This window comes from Lampetra fluviatilis, chromosome 22 (assembly GCF_964198595.1).
Source record: "Lampetra fluviatilis chromosome 22, kcLamFluv1.1, whole genome shotgun sequence".
NCBI classification, from domain to species: domain Eukaryota; kingdom Metazoa; phylum Chordata; class Hyperoartia; order Petromyzontiformes; family Petromyzontidae; genus Lampetra; species Lampetra fluviatilis.
The window spans coordinates 11099928-11113604 of record NC_136296.1 but is presented as its reverse complement, the minus strand read 5'-3'; the positions used below and the strand labels follow the sequence as shown (position 1 = coordinate 11113604).

The 13677-nt window shown below is 52.7% G+C and overlaps 1 protein-coding gene across 1 annotated transcript; it reads left to right on the top strand.

Annotated features, from left to right (window-relative positions):
* The first annotated feature begins 2175 nt into the window (after nucleotides 1-2175).
* LOC144938627 (growth/differentiation factor 6-A-like) lies at nucleotides 2176-13448 on the top strand. Its single transcript, XM_078866615.1, has 2 exons — nucleotides 2176-3285; nucleotides 11539-13448. Exons 1-2 carry the CDS (start codon nucleotides 2544-2546, stop codon nucleotides 12780-12782), a joined length of 1986 nt encoding a protein of 661 aa, XP_078722741.1. The 5' UTR covers nucleotides 2176-2543; the 3' UTR covers nucleotides 12783-13448.
* The last annotated feature ends 229 nt before the right edge of the window (nucleotides 13449-13677 follow it).

Sequence of the window (13677 nt, the reverse complement as noted above, 5' to 3'; positions counted from 1 at the left end):
CTGCTTTATTAACCTGGTCAATGCCTATGATACCATCAGTAGGCCTGGCCTCTGGGTTGTTCTTCGTGCTTTCGGAGTCCTTGACTCTCTGCACACAATCGTTAAGGACCTTCATGATGGTGAGCGGGCCCGGGTAAAACTACGTGGCCAGGAGTTGGAGCCATTCCCTGTTCACCTTGGGGTGCGACAGGGATGTCCTCTGTTTCCCACCTTATTTAACATCTATTTTGACCACGTAGAAGGTGACGCCTTCGATGGATGTTCTAGAGGAATTTCCATCCAGTACAGATACCATGGGAGGCTGATCGATGCTCGGTTGAGGTCAAGGGATGGCTCCCTATTGGTCAACCACGTTATGTATGCTGATGATCTGGTGATTGCTGCTCACTCAGAGGGGGAGTTAGAGGTGCTGCTGCTGAACCTGGAGCATGCCACTAAGAGGTGGGGCCTGACCATCAGCCCCATAAAAACGATTCACCTGCCTGCGTATGTTGTACCATCGGGCACTCCACCCCCACAACTCCCAATCGGTGATGGGGCAGTTGTGGAGAGAGTGGAGAGTTTCCCATACCTGGGCAGTGTGCTCATGACTGGCTCCGGTTTGACAGCAGAGGTCTCACTCTTTTTATCTGTTGCGTAACGCTGTGTGGAAGCTACCTGGTCTGTCGCTCTGCACGAAGCTTCAGGTCTTCTCGGCCACCGTCATGCCCTCCCTTCTCTACGCTTGCGAAACATGGGCCCCCCTAATGGAACATATTCGCCGGTTAAAACATTTAGCCCGGCCTGCCTACGATTCATCCTGAATTTAACCAGGATGGATTGTGTGAGGAGCTCACACATCCTTGAAATATCTGAACAAAGTCCCATCGGCGAGCTCCTCTGGCAGGCAAGGCTGCGTTGGCTGGGTTATGTAGCCTGCATGCCCAGCAACCGCATGCCTCAACAGTTTTTGTTCAGCCAGGTAGAGGGGTCTAAACGGGCGCGGCACGGGCGAGAGAAGAGATGGAGTGACGTGGTACAGGAGGACGTGGAGCTGAGTGGACTTGCCTCAAGGTGCACTTGGCCTGGCACAAGCGCCGTGGTGACGTCCCCGCCACTTAGTGGCGAATGGCGGTTGTTATTGTTGTTATAGGCACTGTGGGCAGTGCCCTGAGAACGATTGCTTAAGGGCGCTTTATACATTTAAATGATTATAATAGTATCACACTCAATTAATCTCCTACACCCATTCACCAACTGGCACGGACCAGCCTGGTGAAGTATGTTCATCTGTTTTCATCTGTACCGGGATAGAGCGTTGCCCCCTTGCACGCGTGTGTTTTCTCCGGTTTCCTCCCCGCTTGTATAAACACTCAACATTTATTGTCTGACAGCATCTTGAAAATCTTGATATAAAGAAAAAACCCAAAACGAGGAGTTCCCCCATAAAGCCTGGAACAGACTGCAGGGACAAGTGCTGTTAGCGAGCAGCACCTATGAAGGTGCCGGCACACGAGGGGGTGGGTGGGCCAGCACCACGCCCCGACCGTCTTTGTCTCCCCAGTGGGGATGTTTGACGCACCACACCGGGTACTCATTTGGGGCCGAGTCGACCTAGGCGAGGCGCATGACTTGTTCAGATAATAATCGTCGCTGGTGTTGTCCGTGAGCGGGAATCGAACTCGGGTTGCCGCCGCTTAACACTACCCGCCAGGTTCGTAGCGCAACGCGCTAACCGCTACACCACCGCTCCCCCCACCACCACGACAACACACGTACACACACACACGATACATACGAGTGCAAGTTTCGGTTGCTATCGTGAAACCATGAAGCGAGACAAAACCGTGTCAGAGAGGGCTTGCCCCCCCCCCCTGCCTCCCCCCTGCCTCCCCCCCTGCCTCCCCCCCCTGCCTCCCCCCCCTGCCTCCTCCCCTCCTGCCAGCCACCCTGCCTCCCCCCCTGCCTCCCCCCCCTGCCTCCCCCCCCAACTTCACCACTCCCTCCGACTCTCCCACACACTCGCTCGCAGCGCTCACCTCCCTCCCCGAACACGGCCAATCCTATAACCGGACCCCCCCCCCCCTCTAGCCCGCCCGCCCGCCCGCCACCTCCAAGCAAACACGACCCGGCTGCTGCCAGTCGACCTAAGATCACTCACGCACGGAGGCCACCGCCGTCCCGATATCGCTCTCGGCGTGCGCGCGCGCGCGTGCGTTGGGGTACCACCCAATACAACTGTCGTCAATTGGGGGTTTAAACAAAAAAACACGTGTGTTCTTAATTGTCGACGTTAATTGGTCTGAGTGCGACCGGCCCAGCACGTGGCTTCATCTATTCGCGGAATCTCTTGTAGATTATAACAACGGCAAACGACGAACGACATCGTCGGCGAAGGGGGAGTGGATGATGTCGCGTTGTTTGACGAGCCAATTGACGGGACTCGCGCAATGAGCGGCGAGTGAGTGGGATGTGACCGTGAACGCGCTGAATGAATGAACGAATCAGTGGCCGTTGGTAAGTGAGCAGCGGATGACTGAATGAATGAGTAGAAGCATTCCACCATGCGTGCGCACTCGCCGCCCCTGATGATGCTGCTGTTGCTGATGCCCTGGGGGTGGTGGCTTCACGCGGGACACGCGGCCGTCACGAGGGGACACGGGACGGCTCGCATCGGGGCGGAGACGTGGGACGGGCCCCACGGCAGAGAGGACGAATCTCGCTCGGGAGACGACGGCGCCAAGGCACGAGACGGGTCACGCGCGGGCACCACAGAGACCCGCGGTGATGGTGCTGCTGGTGCTGCTGCTGCTGGTGGTGGTGCTGGTGGTGGTGGTGCTGGTGGTGGTGGCTCTCTCAGCGGAGACGACGTCGCCGCGGAGACGCACGGTGGCTCACGCGGAGCGGACGTCTCGCACAGAGGGGACGACCCGGAGGCATGGGCTGCTGTCTCGCGCCGAGGGGACAGCATCGAGGGTGGGGATGAGTCTCGCCCGGACACCGCACGGACGCGCGGTGTCTCACGCGGAGAAGACAATCTTGGCACACGGGACGGCGTGCACGCGCGACGCGTACGGGGGGGCATGGCAGGGCACGTCCCGTACAGGGGGCACCTCCCTCTCGACAGAGCCCACGGCGCGCACAAGGGCCACGGAAACGCCACATCGCCCGTGGTGGTGCTGCCGGAGTACATGGTGTCTCTATACCGCACTCTGTCCGTGGCCGAGAACCTAGGACTCAACGGGAGCCTCTCTCGCAAGGGCACGGACGCGAACACGGTGACCGGATTCGTGGACAAGGGACACGGTGAGGGGGAGACATCGTCACCGTCATCATCTTCATCATCACGATCATCAGCATACTCATCGTCACCGTCATCATCATTACCTACTCTTAGGTTTTTTTCGGTAAAGTCACGTAGGTAAAAAATAAATAATAAAAGATAAATAATACAAATTATAGAAGATGGTGATGATGCTTTTACCTACGTGACTTTACCGAAAAAACCAAGAGTATGAATCCTTGCAGTCACGAAAGCTTCAAATCTAGAATCATCATTACCATCATCATCATCCTCATCATCACGATCATCAGCATCGTCGTCACCATCATCCTCATCATCGTCACCATTATCGTCATCCTCACCACCAGTCATCATCACTATAATCATCGTCATCACTATAACTTTCATAAGCATCATCACCATCATGGTGCTCATCATCACCATCATGGTGCTCATCATCACCACCTCCATCATCATCCCACTCACCTGTATGTCTCTCTCTGTAGGGTATGATGTGTGAGGCGTGTGTGTTGGCTATGTGTGTACTGCATAGGCGATGCGTGTGTGCATGCTATATGTGTGTGTTAGTTATGCTTGTGTGTAATCTGTGTGTGTGTAGGCTGTGTGTGTAGGCTGTGTGTGTGTAGGCTGTGTGTGTGTAAGCTGTGTGTGTGTGTAGGCTGTGTGTGTGTAGGCTGTGTGTGTAGGGTGTGTGTAGGCTGTGTGTGTGTAAGCTGTGTGTGTGTAGGCTGTGTGTGTGTGTAGGCTGTGTGTGTGTGTAGGCTGTGTGTGTATGCTGTGTGTGTGTGTAGGTTGTGTGTGTGCATAGGCTGTGTGTGTAGGCTGTGTGTGTGTAGGCTGTGTGTGTGTGTAGGCTGTGTGTGTGTTGGCTGTGTGTGTGTGTAGGCTGTGTGTGTGTGTAGGCTGTGTGTAGGCTGTGTGTGTGTAGGCTGTGTGTGTAGGCTGTGTGTGTGTAAGCTGTGTGTGTAGGCTGTTTGTGTGTGTAAGCTGTGTGTGTGTGTAGGCTGTATGTGTGTAGGCTGTGTGTGTGTGTAGGCTGTGTGTGTAGGCTGTGTGTGCGTGACTGTGTGTGTGTGTAGGCTGTGTGTGTGTGTAGGCTGTGTGTGTGTGTGTAGGCTGTGTGTGTGTGACTGTGTGTGTGTGTAGGCTGTGTGTGTGTGTTGGCTGTGTGTGTGTGTGTAGGCTGTGTGTGTGTGTAGGCTGTGTGTGTGTGTAAGCTGTGTGTGTAGGCTGTGTGTGTGTGTAAGCTGTGTGTGTGTGTAGGCTGTGTGTGTGTGTGGGCTGTGTGTGTGTAGGCTGTGTGTGTAGGCTGTGTGTGTAGGCTGTGTGTGTGTAGGCTGTGTGTGTGTGTAGGCTGTGTGTGTGTGTAAGCTGTGTGTGTGTAGGCTGTGTGTGTGTGTAAGCTGTGTGTGTGTAGGCTGTGTGTGTGTGTAGGCTGTGTGTGTGTAGGCTGTATGTGTGTAGGCTGTGTGTATGTAGGCTGTGTGTGTGTAGGCTGTGTGTAGGCTGTGTGTGTGTGTAGGCTGTGTGTGTGTGTGTGTAGGCTGTGTAAACTGTGACTGGCAAGCAACACGATGAGGGAATCGCCAATACAGCCATCACGACCATCTCCATCCCACACACGCGTGTGGGATGGAGATGGCCACCCACCCCCTCGTGTGCCGTGCCGACCTTCACAGGTGCTCCCCGCTAACAGCACTTGCCCCAACAGTCTGTTAAGGCTACGCGGGGGATCTTTGTTTGTGTGTGTGTGCGTCTGGAGAGCGGTAGTGTAGTGATCAGGGCACTGCATCCTCTGCATGCACTTGCTCATTCAAAGGCGAGGCCTTCATTGTGGAATTCCTTTCTACCACAGACGTTCCATCTGCCTCAGTCGACTCTAACCATCAACGTCTAATCCTGTTTAGGCTTTCCAAAGCGATGTAAAACTAGTACATTTAACACGAGAAAAAAAACATTGCGTAAGATTCATCATTGATTGGTTTGCGTGAGATGGCGTGAGTAAAACGTGTGTCGCATAGCCTCCTCCACCCGACAAGGCCAGTTCATAAAGTTGCCACGTGATGAACAAACGTGGCCGACTGATGAAACTAAACACATCTTTTAAAAATCATTTTATCAGGCAAGGCATACTGAGCGATGTAGTTTGTTTTTCAGAAGCGACCTGGCCACAAATGGCTCGACGAAGTGGCTCATCACGTGGACATATATATGTCCAGCGCAATACTGTGAACGCGTGTTTGCTAAATGTGGAGAGAAAAACTGGAGGACCCGGAGAAAAATGCTCACGACCACGGGGAGAGAGAGACACGCAAACTACAAATATACATCAGCAGGCGCCAGGGTTTGGATCGAACCCACGACCTCCTGCACACCAGGCGAGGTAGTTAACATCTCCTAGCCACCGTGATGATGATGAGAGAGAGACACGCAAACTCCAAATATACAGCAGCAGGCGCTAAGGTCTGGATTGAGCCCACGACCTCCTGCACACCAGGCGAGGTAGTCAACATCTCATAGCCACCGTGATGATGATGAGAGAGAGACACGCAAACTCCAAATATACAGCAGCAGGCGCTAAGGTCTGGATCGAACCCACGACCTCCTGCACACCAGGCGAGGTAGTCAACATCTCCTGGCCACCGTGGCGCTTAAGTAACACCGCCGGTAGCGTCGTTGTTGCTGATGTTGGAGATGGATCCAGGCTCAACATTTAACAATCGCGACGCTTCAGAGACAGATGCCCGGCAATTTCACAAGAGGGAGACCCATGACGGTGCGAGAACGCAGCAGCGATAACAAACACAAAACAACCCCTCCCCCTCCTATTAGCACGGTTGGCTAGTACGGTGCGAAAGAAGTTCAACATACATTATGCAATAACGTCTGACACACGTGGTTGTTTTTTTTTACTAACAGCCTTTATTCGGACACAACGCCATTCCTAGGCCCGGACTCGGGATATCGACACGCGAACTCTGTGTGTCTCCTCTGTAAGCGTCCCCTTCCCTTGCGCTGTCCCCTTTTATATCCCTCGAGCCCCCCTTTCTGGAAGGTTCGCTCACCCCACAATTCCTCTCGGCCAATCACCTTCCTCTTCCTCCTCCTCTTCCTCCAGTGGTAATAAAATAAAATTCTCACGACGTTTCGGCCACAACGCAAGCAGCCGTTCGCAGGTGAAGACCTGTTCATTCAGACGCTGTCTTTCCGACAGACCTGTTCTTCACCTGAGGACGGCTGCTTGCGTTGTGGCCGAAACGTCGTGAGAATTGTATTTTATTATGTTTAATTTTTATTATTTTATTTTTTCCCTTCTACGTGACTTTACCGAAAGAACCAAGAAGATGTGGCCACTACTTGAGCACATTGGCACAAGACAGAGAGGAAAGTGGAAACTACAAATGACGAAATGTGTCAGTGGACACTTACTGCGGGTTACCTGCTCGTGGATCGTGATGATGATGATGAATGGCGCATCGATTATCAAGCGATTAATACCGATTCCTAATTCTCAAAATGCACGCACAGGACGATAGGTCACACGTGTTATGGGGATCGATCCGTTGAAAGTTTGGGTGAATTATTACGCCCACGATATGCTGTTACATTTAGGCCAACGGAGTGCACAGCAAAGCTGCACAGATGTGATATACAACCGAAGATGGTAAAAAAAAACTTGACACAAATTTGACCAAAAATTGACTATAAAAAGAGGGAAAATAGATAAAACAATATACAAAAAATGGACAAAAAAGACAAAACATTTACAAAAAAAACATAAATTAGACAAAAAAAACGAAATTGTTTGAGAAAAAAAAACATAAAATAGACAAAACATTTACAAAAAAGAGACAATTCTTTTTTTACAAAAAGTATCTTAAATAAATAGACGAAGTTTATTGTCAAAAAATTTACGAAACATTTGGAGAGAAAAAAGACAAAAGATAAGAAATAGACAAAAAAAAATAAAAAATAAACATTGTATTTTTTTTACAAAAATGTGACAAATTTTTTTTTTTTACTAAAAAATTGACGAAATTTTTTACGAAAAAATTACAACCCCCGCCCCCCCACCGAAATGTACGAATTGTTAAACGAAATGGCAGTGGCGAACCGCGACAATTCACTCAGTCACCGGCAGGCGATTGGAATCGCCGCGCCGATGTGGGCAAATAAATAACAGTTTGATTTTTAAAGAAAATAACTGCGTGGAATGTGATCTCAGTGGGGTGATAACCAGACTCAGGTGACTGCCAACAAACACGGTACTATAAACACATTTGTTTTTATAAGTAAGCTTTCAACACCGATGTTGTGATTCACAATGGCTTTATTTCGTGTGAGTTTTCATCGTGTAGTGTATAATGACATTCATTTGTGTTACTGTAAACCCTCCTCCACCCGACAACCAATCAAATCAAGTTGTCACATCACGGGGCAAATATCAGAACCGGAATATTTATTTATACTGGAGAAATCCGATGAGCTACAAAGCTCTTTAATTGCTCACAAATACCCAGTGTCTTTGACCGCGTCCCCACAAGCGGCTACATTTAGAACATCACGGTTAATCATACACAAGAGTTGTTCAATGGGTTTCTATTTGACGTCATTGTTTATACACTGGGACGTTCGCGGCACGTGAAAACTCGGTCACAATCAAACACAGACGGCTGCTTTGCCCCACACACATACAACGGCAAAAATCCCCCGTATAGCCTTAACAGACTGTTGGGGCAAGTGCTGTTAGCGAGTAGCACCTATGAAGGCCGGCACGGTACACAACTGGACGGATGGCCAGCAGCACCACGCCCGACCGCCTTTGTCTCCCTAGTGACGACGTTTACACACCGCACCAGGTACTAATTTGAGGCTGAGTAGACATAGGGGAGGCCCATGACCGGTTTAGATATTCGTAACTGGTGTTGGCCGTGAACGGGAATTGAACTCGGGTTGCCAGGTTCGTAGCGCAGTGCGCTAGCATTGCTACCCTACCGCTCCCCACACATACAAACACGCACGCACGCAACCCATTTCGATCTGAGCGCATTATTTTCTCACGAAAAAATGTCCCCACTGGACACGATGACCGGTTCCTGATTTTTTTTTTGGGAAGCGGTGAATCGCTTCTCGAAAACGGTTACCGGTTTGACCGGTCATTGCTTAACGACCCTGGCAAACACACACAGTCCACTATCATCAGGCTTTTGTAACTTTATGAAGTTTCACGGCACCCAAATAATGGACTATTTTCCCTTTGTCTAAACGTGAAGTCTTTCCTGATAGGTGTTAACATTGAAGACTGCAATATTTATACACAGTATATATGTGCACTACATTGATGGTGGAGTGGTGGCACACAGTGGTTAGCCCACTGCGCTATGGACCGAGCACGTCTGACATCAGTGGCGAATGATATCTGTATCTGCCCACGCCCTTCCTCCCGCCGCCCATCTATGCCAATGCATTAAACAAACACTGACCTAGCGCGGTGAAGTATGGTCAAACAACATTCATGGACCATCGTGACGTGGGTTCAAAGGCCATTCATCCAGTAGTGGGATCTACATCAAATGGAGAATCGGTGTCATTCGCATGGGCACTGAATTTCGGCGCCTCTTAACTCCATCAGCTATTAAATGCTCTGGGTCAACTTTTCTCAACCAAATCCTTTAATTAAACCAGATCTGAGCCCGCTGAGACCCACTGTGTGTCTCTCTCACGAAGCATGCCTTGCCGTATCTTAGCCACACTGTTGAACCGTAGTCTTTGCGCTTAATAAGTCAACAGCCCGTTGATAATATCAAGTTGGACTCTATCGGTTACTGGAGTCTGTGTCCACCCCTAAACCGCACCCACTGCACAAACCGTGACGGCAGCAGCCAGCAGCAGATGCGGATGCTGCCTGATTGTGCACAAATTGAAAATTACAAAACTCTGCAGTAGTATTGGTGCGACCGCGCTCATCCAGAACAGACGCCGCGCAGCGTGTGACGACGACGCAACGCCCCGAACCGCAAATGCGAAGGTGACATCGCAGCGACGACGACGATGATGATGACGATGATGACGATGATGATGACGATGATGCACCACTCCGCTGCCTCCTGACGCGATTATCAGGGCTTGGCCACCAGAATGTGAAATTGTAGTCGTTGTCATCGTCGTCATCATCAGCCGTGGTCAACCCACTGCTGGATTAATACCTTCCCCAAGCCACCGTAGCCACAGCGACCGCTCACGATTCTGCGATTATGCAATAATCCCCCCAGCACCTGCACGCAAAGTGATGTAATCGTTCCATCCACCGAGTGGATGTACTTCGGACGCGTTCCATTCCTTTGGCTGCCACTCCGTTATTAATCTCGGCCATCGTGCCTTCTCGAGCCGGATGACGTCGCTATTATCCCGCTTTACGTTCTCGAATCCACGTGCTCCTCTTCCTGTCTCACACACAACGAAATCATCATCATCACCGATTCATACATCCAACACAAATGCAAGAACCCTCCTGAAAACGAATTGAGGCGAAGGAATTGAGGGTTCTGCTGTTGGGCTCTTTACTTTAAAATGTTTCAGACAACTATTGATTAGTGTTTTATTATTATTATTTTGCAAGTGGGAGGAAGCCGGAGCACCCGCACAAAACCCCACGTGCAAGACGGGGAGGGGGGGTTAGCAACACTCCGTCTCCGTACCGATGGAAACGGAAGGCGATCAGTCCACCCTGCTGTAATGCCTCATCGACGCTCCACGGGGAAGGAAGTTGCGCAACATCTGTGTGTGTGCGGTGATCCACCAACTCTCGCTGTTGCCTCCACAGCGCTGGGTTACAGGCAGCCACGTGCAGCAGCGTAGCCACACGTGCCCGGCTTGAGAAGGAGCCATTCTGAAAGCAGTGGAGTGAGCGAGAAATTGCAGGGGCTGCGACTTTACCTTCACATTTACCTCCGGGAGTGCGATCGCCGTTCCGCAATGCGTCTTGGTCTCCGTGTGGCTGTACACTGCTGCCAGGCTGTGTAGTGGGAAGCGGTGGCGCAGCGGTTAGCGTCTTGTGCTGCGAACCCGAATTCGATTCCCGCTCACGGCCGCCGACACCGGTGATGAATTATCTGAACCGGTCCTGGGCCTCCCCTAGGTTGTCTCAGCCTCAAATGAATACCTGGTGCGCTGCGTACACATCGCCACTGGGGAGACAAAGGCGGCCGGCCGTGGTGCTGGCCACCCACCCCCTCGTGTGTTGTGGCGAAACTTCAAATGTGCTCGCTAACAGCACTTGTCCCACCAGTCTTTTCAGGCTATACGGGGGATCTTTCTCTTTGTTTGTATTAAGTACTTTTTCTACGAACAGCACTTTATAAAAATTGCAATGTTCGCATATATACTCCGATCGTTTCTAGATGTGCCATGAAGAAGGGCCATTGCCCGAACCGTCGCTCATTATATATGTGTGTGTGTATGTTGTTGTAAGGCAGTGTGTTTGTCGAAAGCGCTGTTCCTCTGGATGTGGCTGATCGTGTGCACGGCGATGAGCGGTGACGACTGCGTGTGTGATGCTGTGTTGTGTCACTCTCCCAAAACACTCACACGCGCACACGTGTACCCACCCCCTAACCCTTACACACACACCTACACACACACACATGCCCTCACACACCCTGACGTATACCCTCACATACACACCCACACACACAACCACACACACCCCAATCACCATACTTCATCACGCGCACACAACCTGACACACACCTTCACACGCACCCCGACACACACACACTCACACTCACCCCGACACACACACTCACACTCACCCCGATACACACACACAAAAAGATCCCCCGTATAGCCTTAACAGACTGTAGGGGCAAGTGCTGTTAGCGAGCACCTATGAAGGCCGCAACGGTACACGAGGGGGTGGGTGGCCAGCAACCACGCCCTACCGCCTTTGTCTCTCTAGTGTCGATGTTTACACACCGCACCAGGTACTAATTTGAGGCTGAGTCGACCTAGGGGAGGCCCAGAACCGGTTCAGATAATCGTCACTGGTGTTGGCCGTGAGCGGGAATCGAGCCCGGGTCGCCAGGTTCATAGCGCAGTGCGCTAACCACTACGCTACCGCTTCCCACGCACACACACACAAAAAGATCACCCGTATAGTCTTAACAGACTGTAGGGGCAAGCGCTGTTAGCGAGCACCTATGGTTCATAGCGCAGCGCAGCGCTAACCACTGCACCACCGCTCCCCCACCGCCCAGGCGCGCTGTCCCCCGCTCTCACGCAGCGCTACGTCTTCGACGTGTCGGCGCTGTCTGCTCACGACTCCCTGGTGGACGTGGAGCTCCGTCTCCTGCGGCGGCCCCCGGAGGCTTCCCGCCGCGACCTCTCCCGCGGGGGCCTCTACCACGTGAGCGTGTGGGGGTGCGGGGCCGACCCCGCGTCACCGTACCGCGGCGACGGCGGCGGGGGGGGAGGTGCCCCCCTCGACTCGCGCACCATCGACGTCCTCGACTGGCAGTATCCGCGCTGGGAGGTGTTCGACGTGAGGAGGTCGCTGCTGATGGGCCAGGGAGGGTTTGGTGGTGGTGGTGGTGCTGGTGGTGGTGCTGGTGGTGCTGGCGGTGGTGCACATCGATCCGCGACTGAGCTGTGCTTGGAGCTCGAGGCGGTGTCGGACCGATCCTCGGCTCGCGTGGACGTGGCCGAGTTGGGCTTCTCTCGGCAGGGACGCGACGCGGAGCGCAGCGCGCTGCTCGTGGTGTTCAGCCGCGGGCTGCGGCGCACGGACAACCTCTTCAGCAAGATCCGCGAGAAGATCAAGCCGTCCAGGAGGCAGCAGCAGCAGCACAACAACAATCGCCAGAAGGACCACCACCACCACCATCAGCAACAGCATCAACAACATCAGCATCAGCAGCAGCAGCACAGCAACAATCGTCAGCAGCATCTCCGTCACCACCCTCACCACCACCACCGCCAGCACGCCACGGACGAGGCGAATGCTCGCGCTCGCCGCGGCAGGAGGATGACCGTCCCCGGTCGCGGTGGTGGTGGTGTTGGTGGTGGTGGTGGTGGCGGTGGTGGTGGCGGTGGTGGTGGCGCGTCTCCCAAGGGCGGCGGCGCTTCCCAGGCCTCGCCCGGCGGGGTCCCAGCGCGTCGCTCCTCTTCCTCGTCCTCCTCGTCTCGCTCGCGCTGCGGCCGCAGGCAGCTGCGGGTGAACTTCAAGGAGTTGGGCTGGGACGACTGGATCATCGCGCCGCTCGACTACGACGCGTACCTGTGCGAGGGCGTGTGCGACTTCCCGCTGCGCTCGCACCTCGAGCCCACCAACCACGCCATCATCCAGACGCTGCTCAACTCGCTCGAGCCCGACGCCACGCCGCCAAGCTGCTGCGTGCCCACCAAGCTGAGTCCCATCAGCATCCTGTACATCGACGCGGGCAACAACGTCGTGTACAAGCAGTACGAGGGCATGGTGGTGGAGGCGTGCGGCTGCAGGTAGCCCGGTTGGAGCCGAGCGTGGTGTGGGACCTGATGCGTCAAAAGCCAAAATTTATCCGGAGGAGCTGTGAACTTCATGAGAAGGAGGAGGCGCTGGCGATTCTGTGCTCCCTCATTGTTTTCCGAGGTTGCCAATCCCCGCGTCCAACATTTTTGAGAGGACCGCTTTGCTTCCCGTGCTTCGGTTGGGCACTCCAATTCGCCCTGACCGCACCGAACCAAGGTGGTGTTGCCACCTCTCCTGGTTTTTATATTTTTTTGGAGCGTCTTTTCTCTCTCTCTCTATCTCTCCGTGATGGAGCAGCTTCTCGCCCTGCGGAACTCCGAAGAGTCGTTGGCCGGGACACGAAAAGCCTCGGTTTATATCCGTTGCGTAATAATGCACCCAGGGATTAATTTCTCATCGAATATTTTAGGGGGATCGACAGTCCCCACCACCCTCTCCCCCCTCCCGGCTATGAACTCCGCGCCCGCCGGAACAGCAGAGTGTGATGGGGCTGGGCGTATTTTCTGGAGCCCGGCTGTGGATTAATTGAAGCCACCACTCGTGTAGCTATCCCTGCATGCGGTACTGTGGGACCTTTTGCTTTTGTTGTTGTTGAACCTCGGCAGTGGCAATCCTAGCGCCACGTGGGGTGGTAGAGGAGGCACCAGGAGAGGAAACCTGCAACGGTGATGGATTGATACTCTTAGTTCTTTCGGTAAAGTCACGTAGGTAAAAAATGAAATTAAAATTAATAAAAATAAAAATAAAAAACAAAGAAATACAAATTATTGTTTTTGTTTTTTTATTTTTATAAATTTTAATTTCATTTTTTACCTACGTGACTTTACCGAAAGAACTAAGAGTATGAATCCTTGCAGTCACGAAAGCTTCAAATCTAGGTGATGGATTG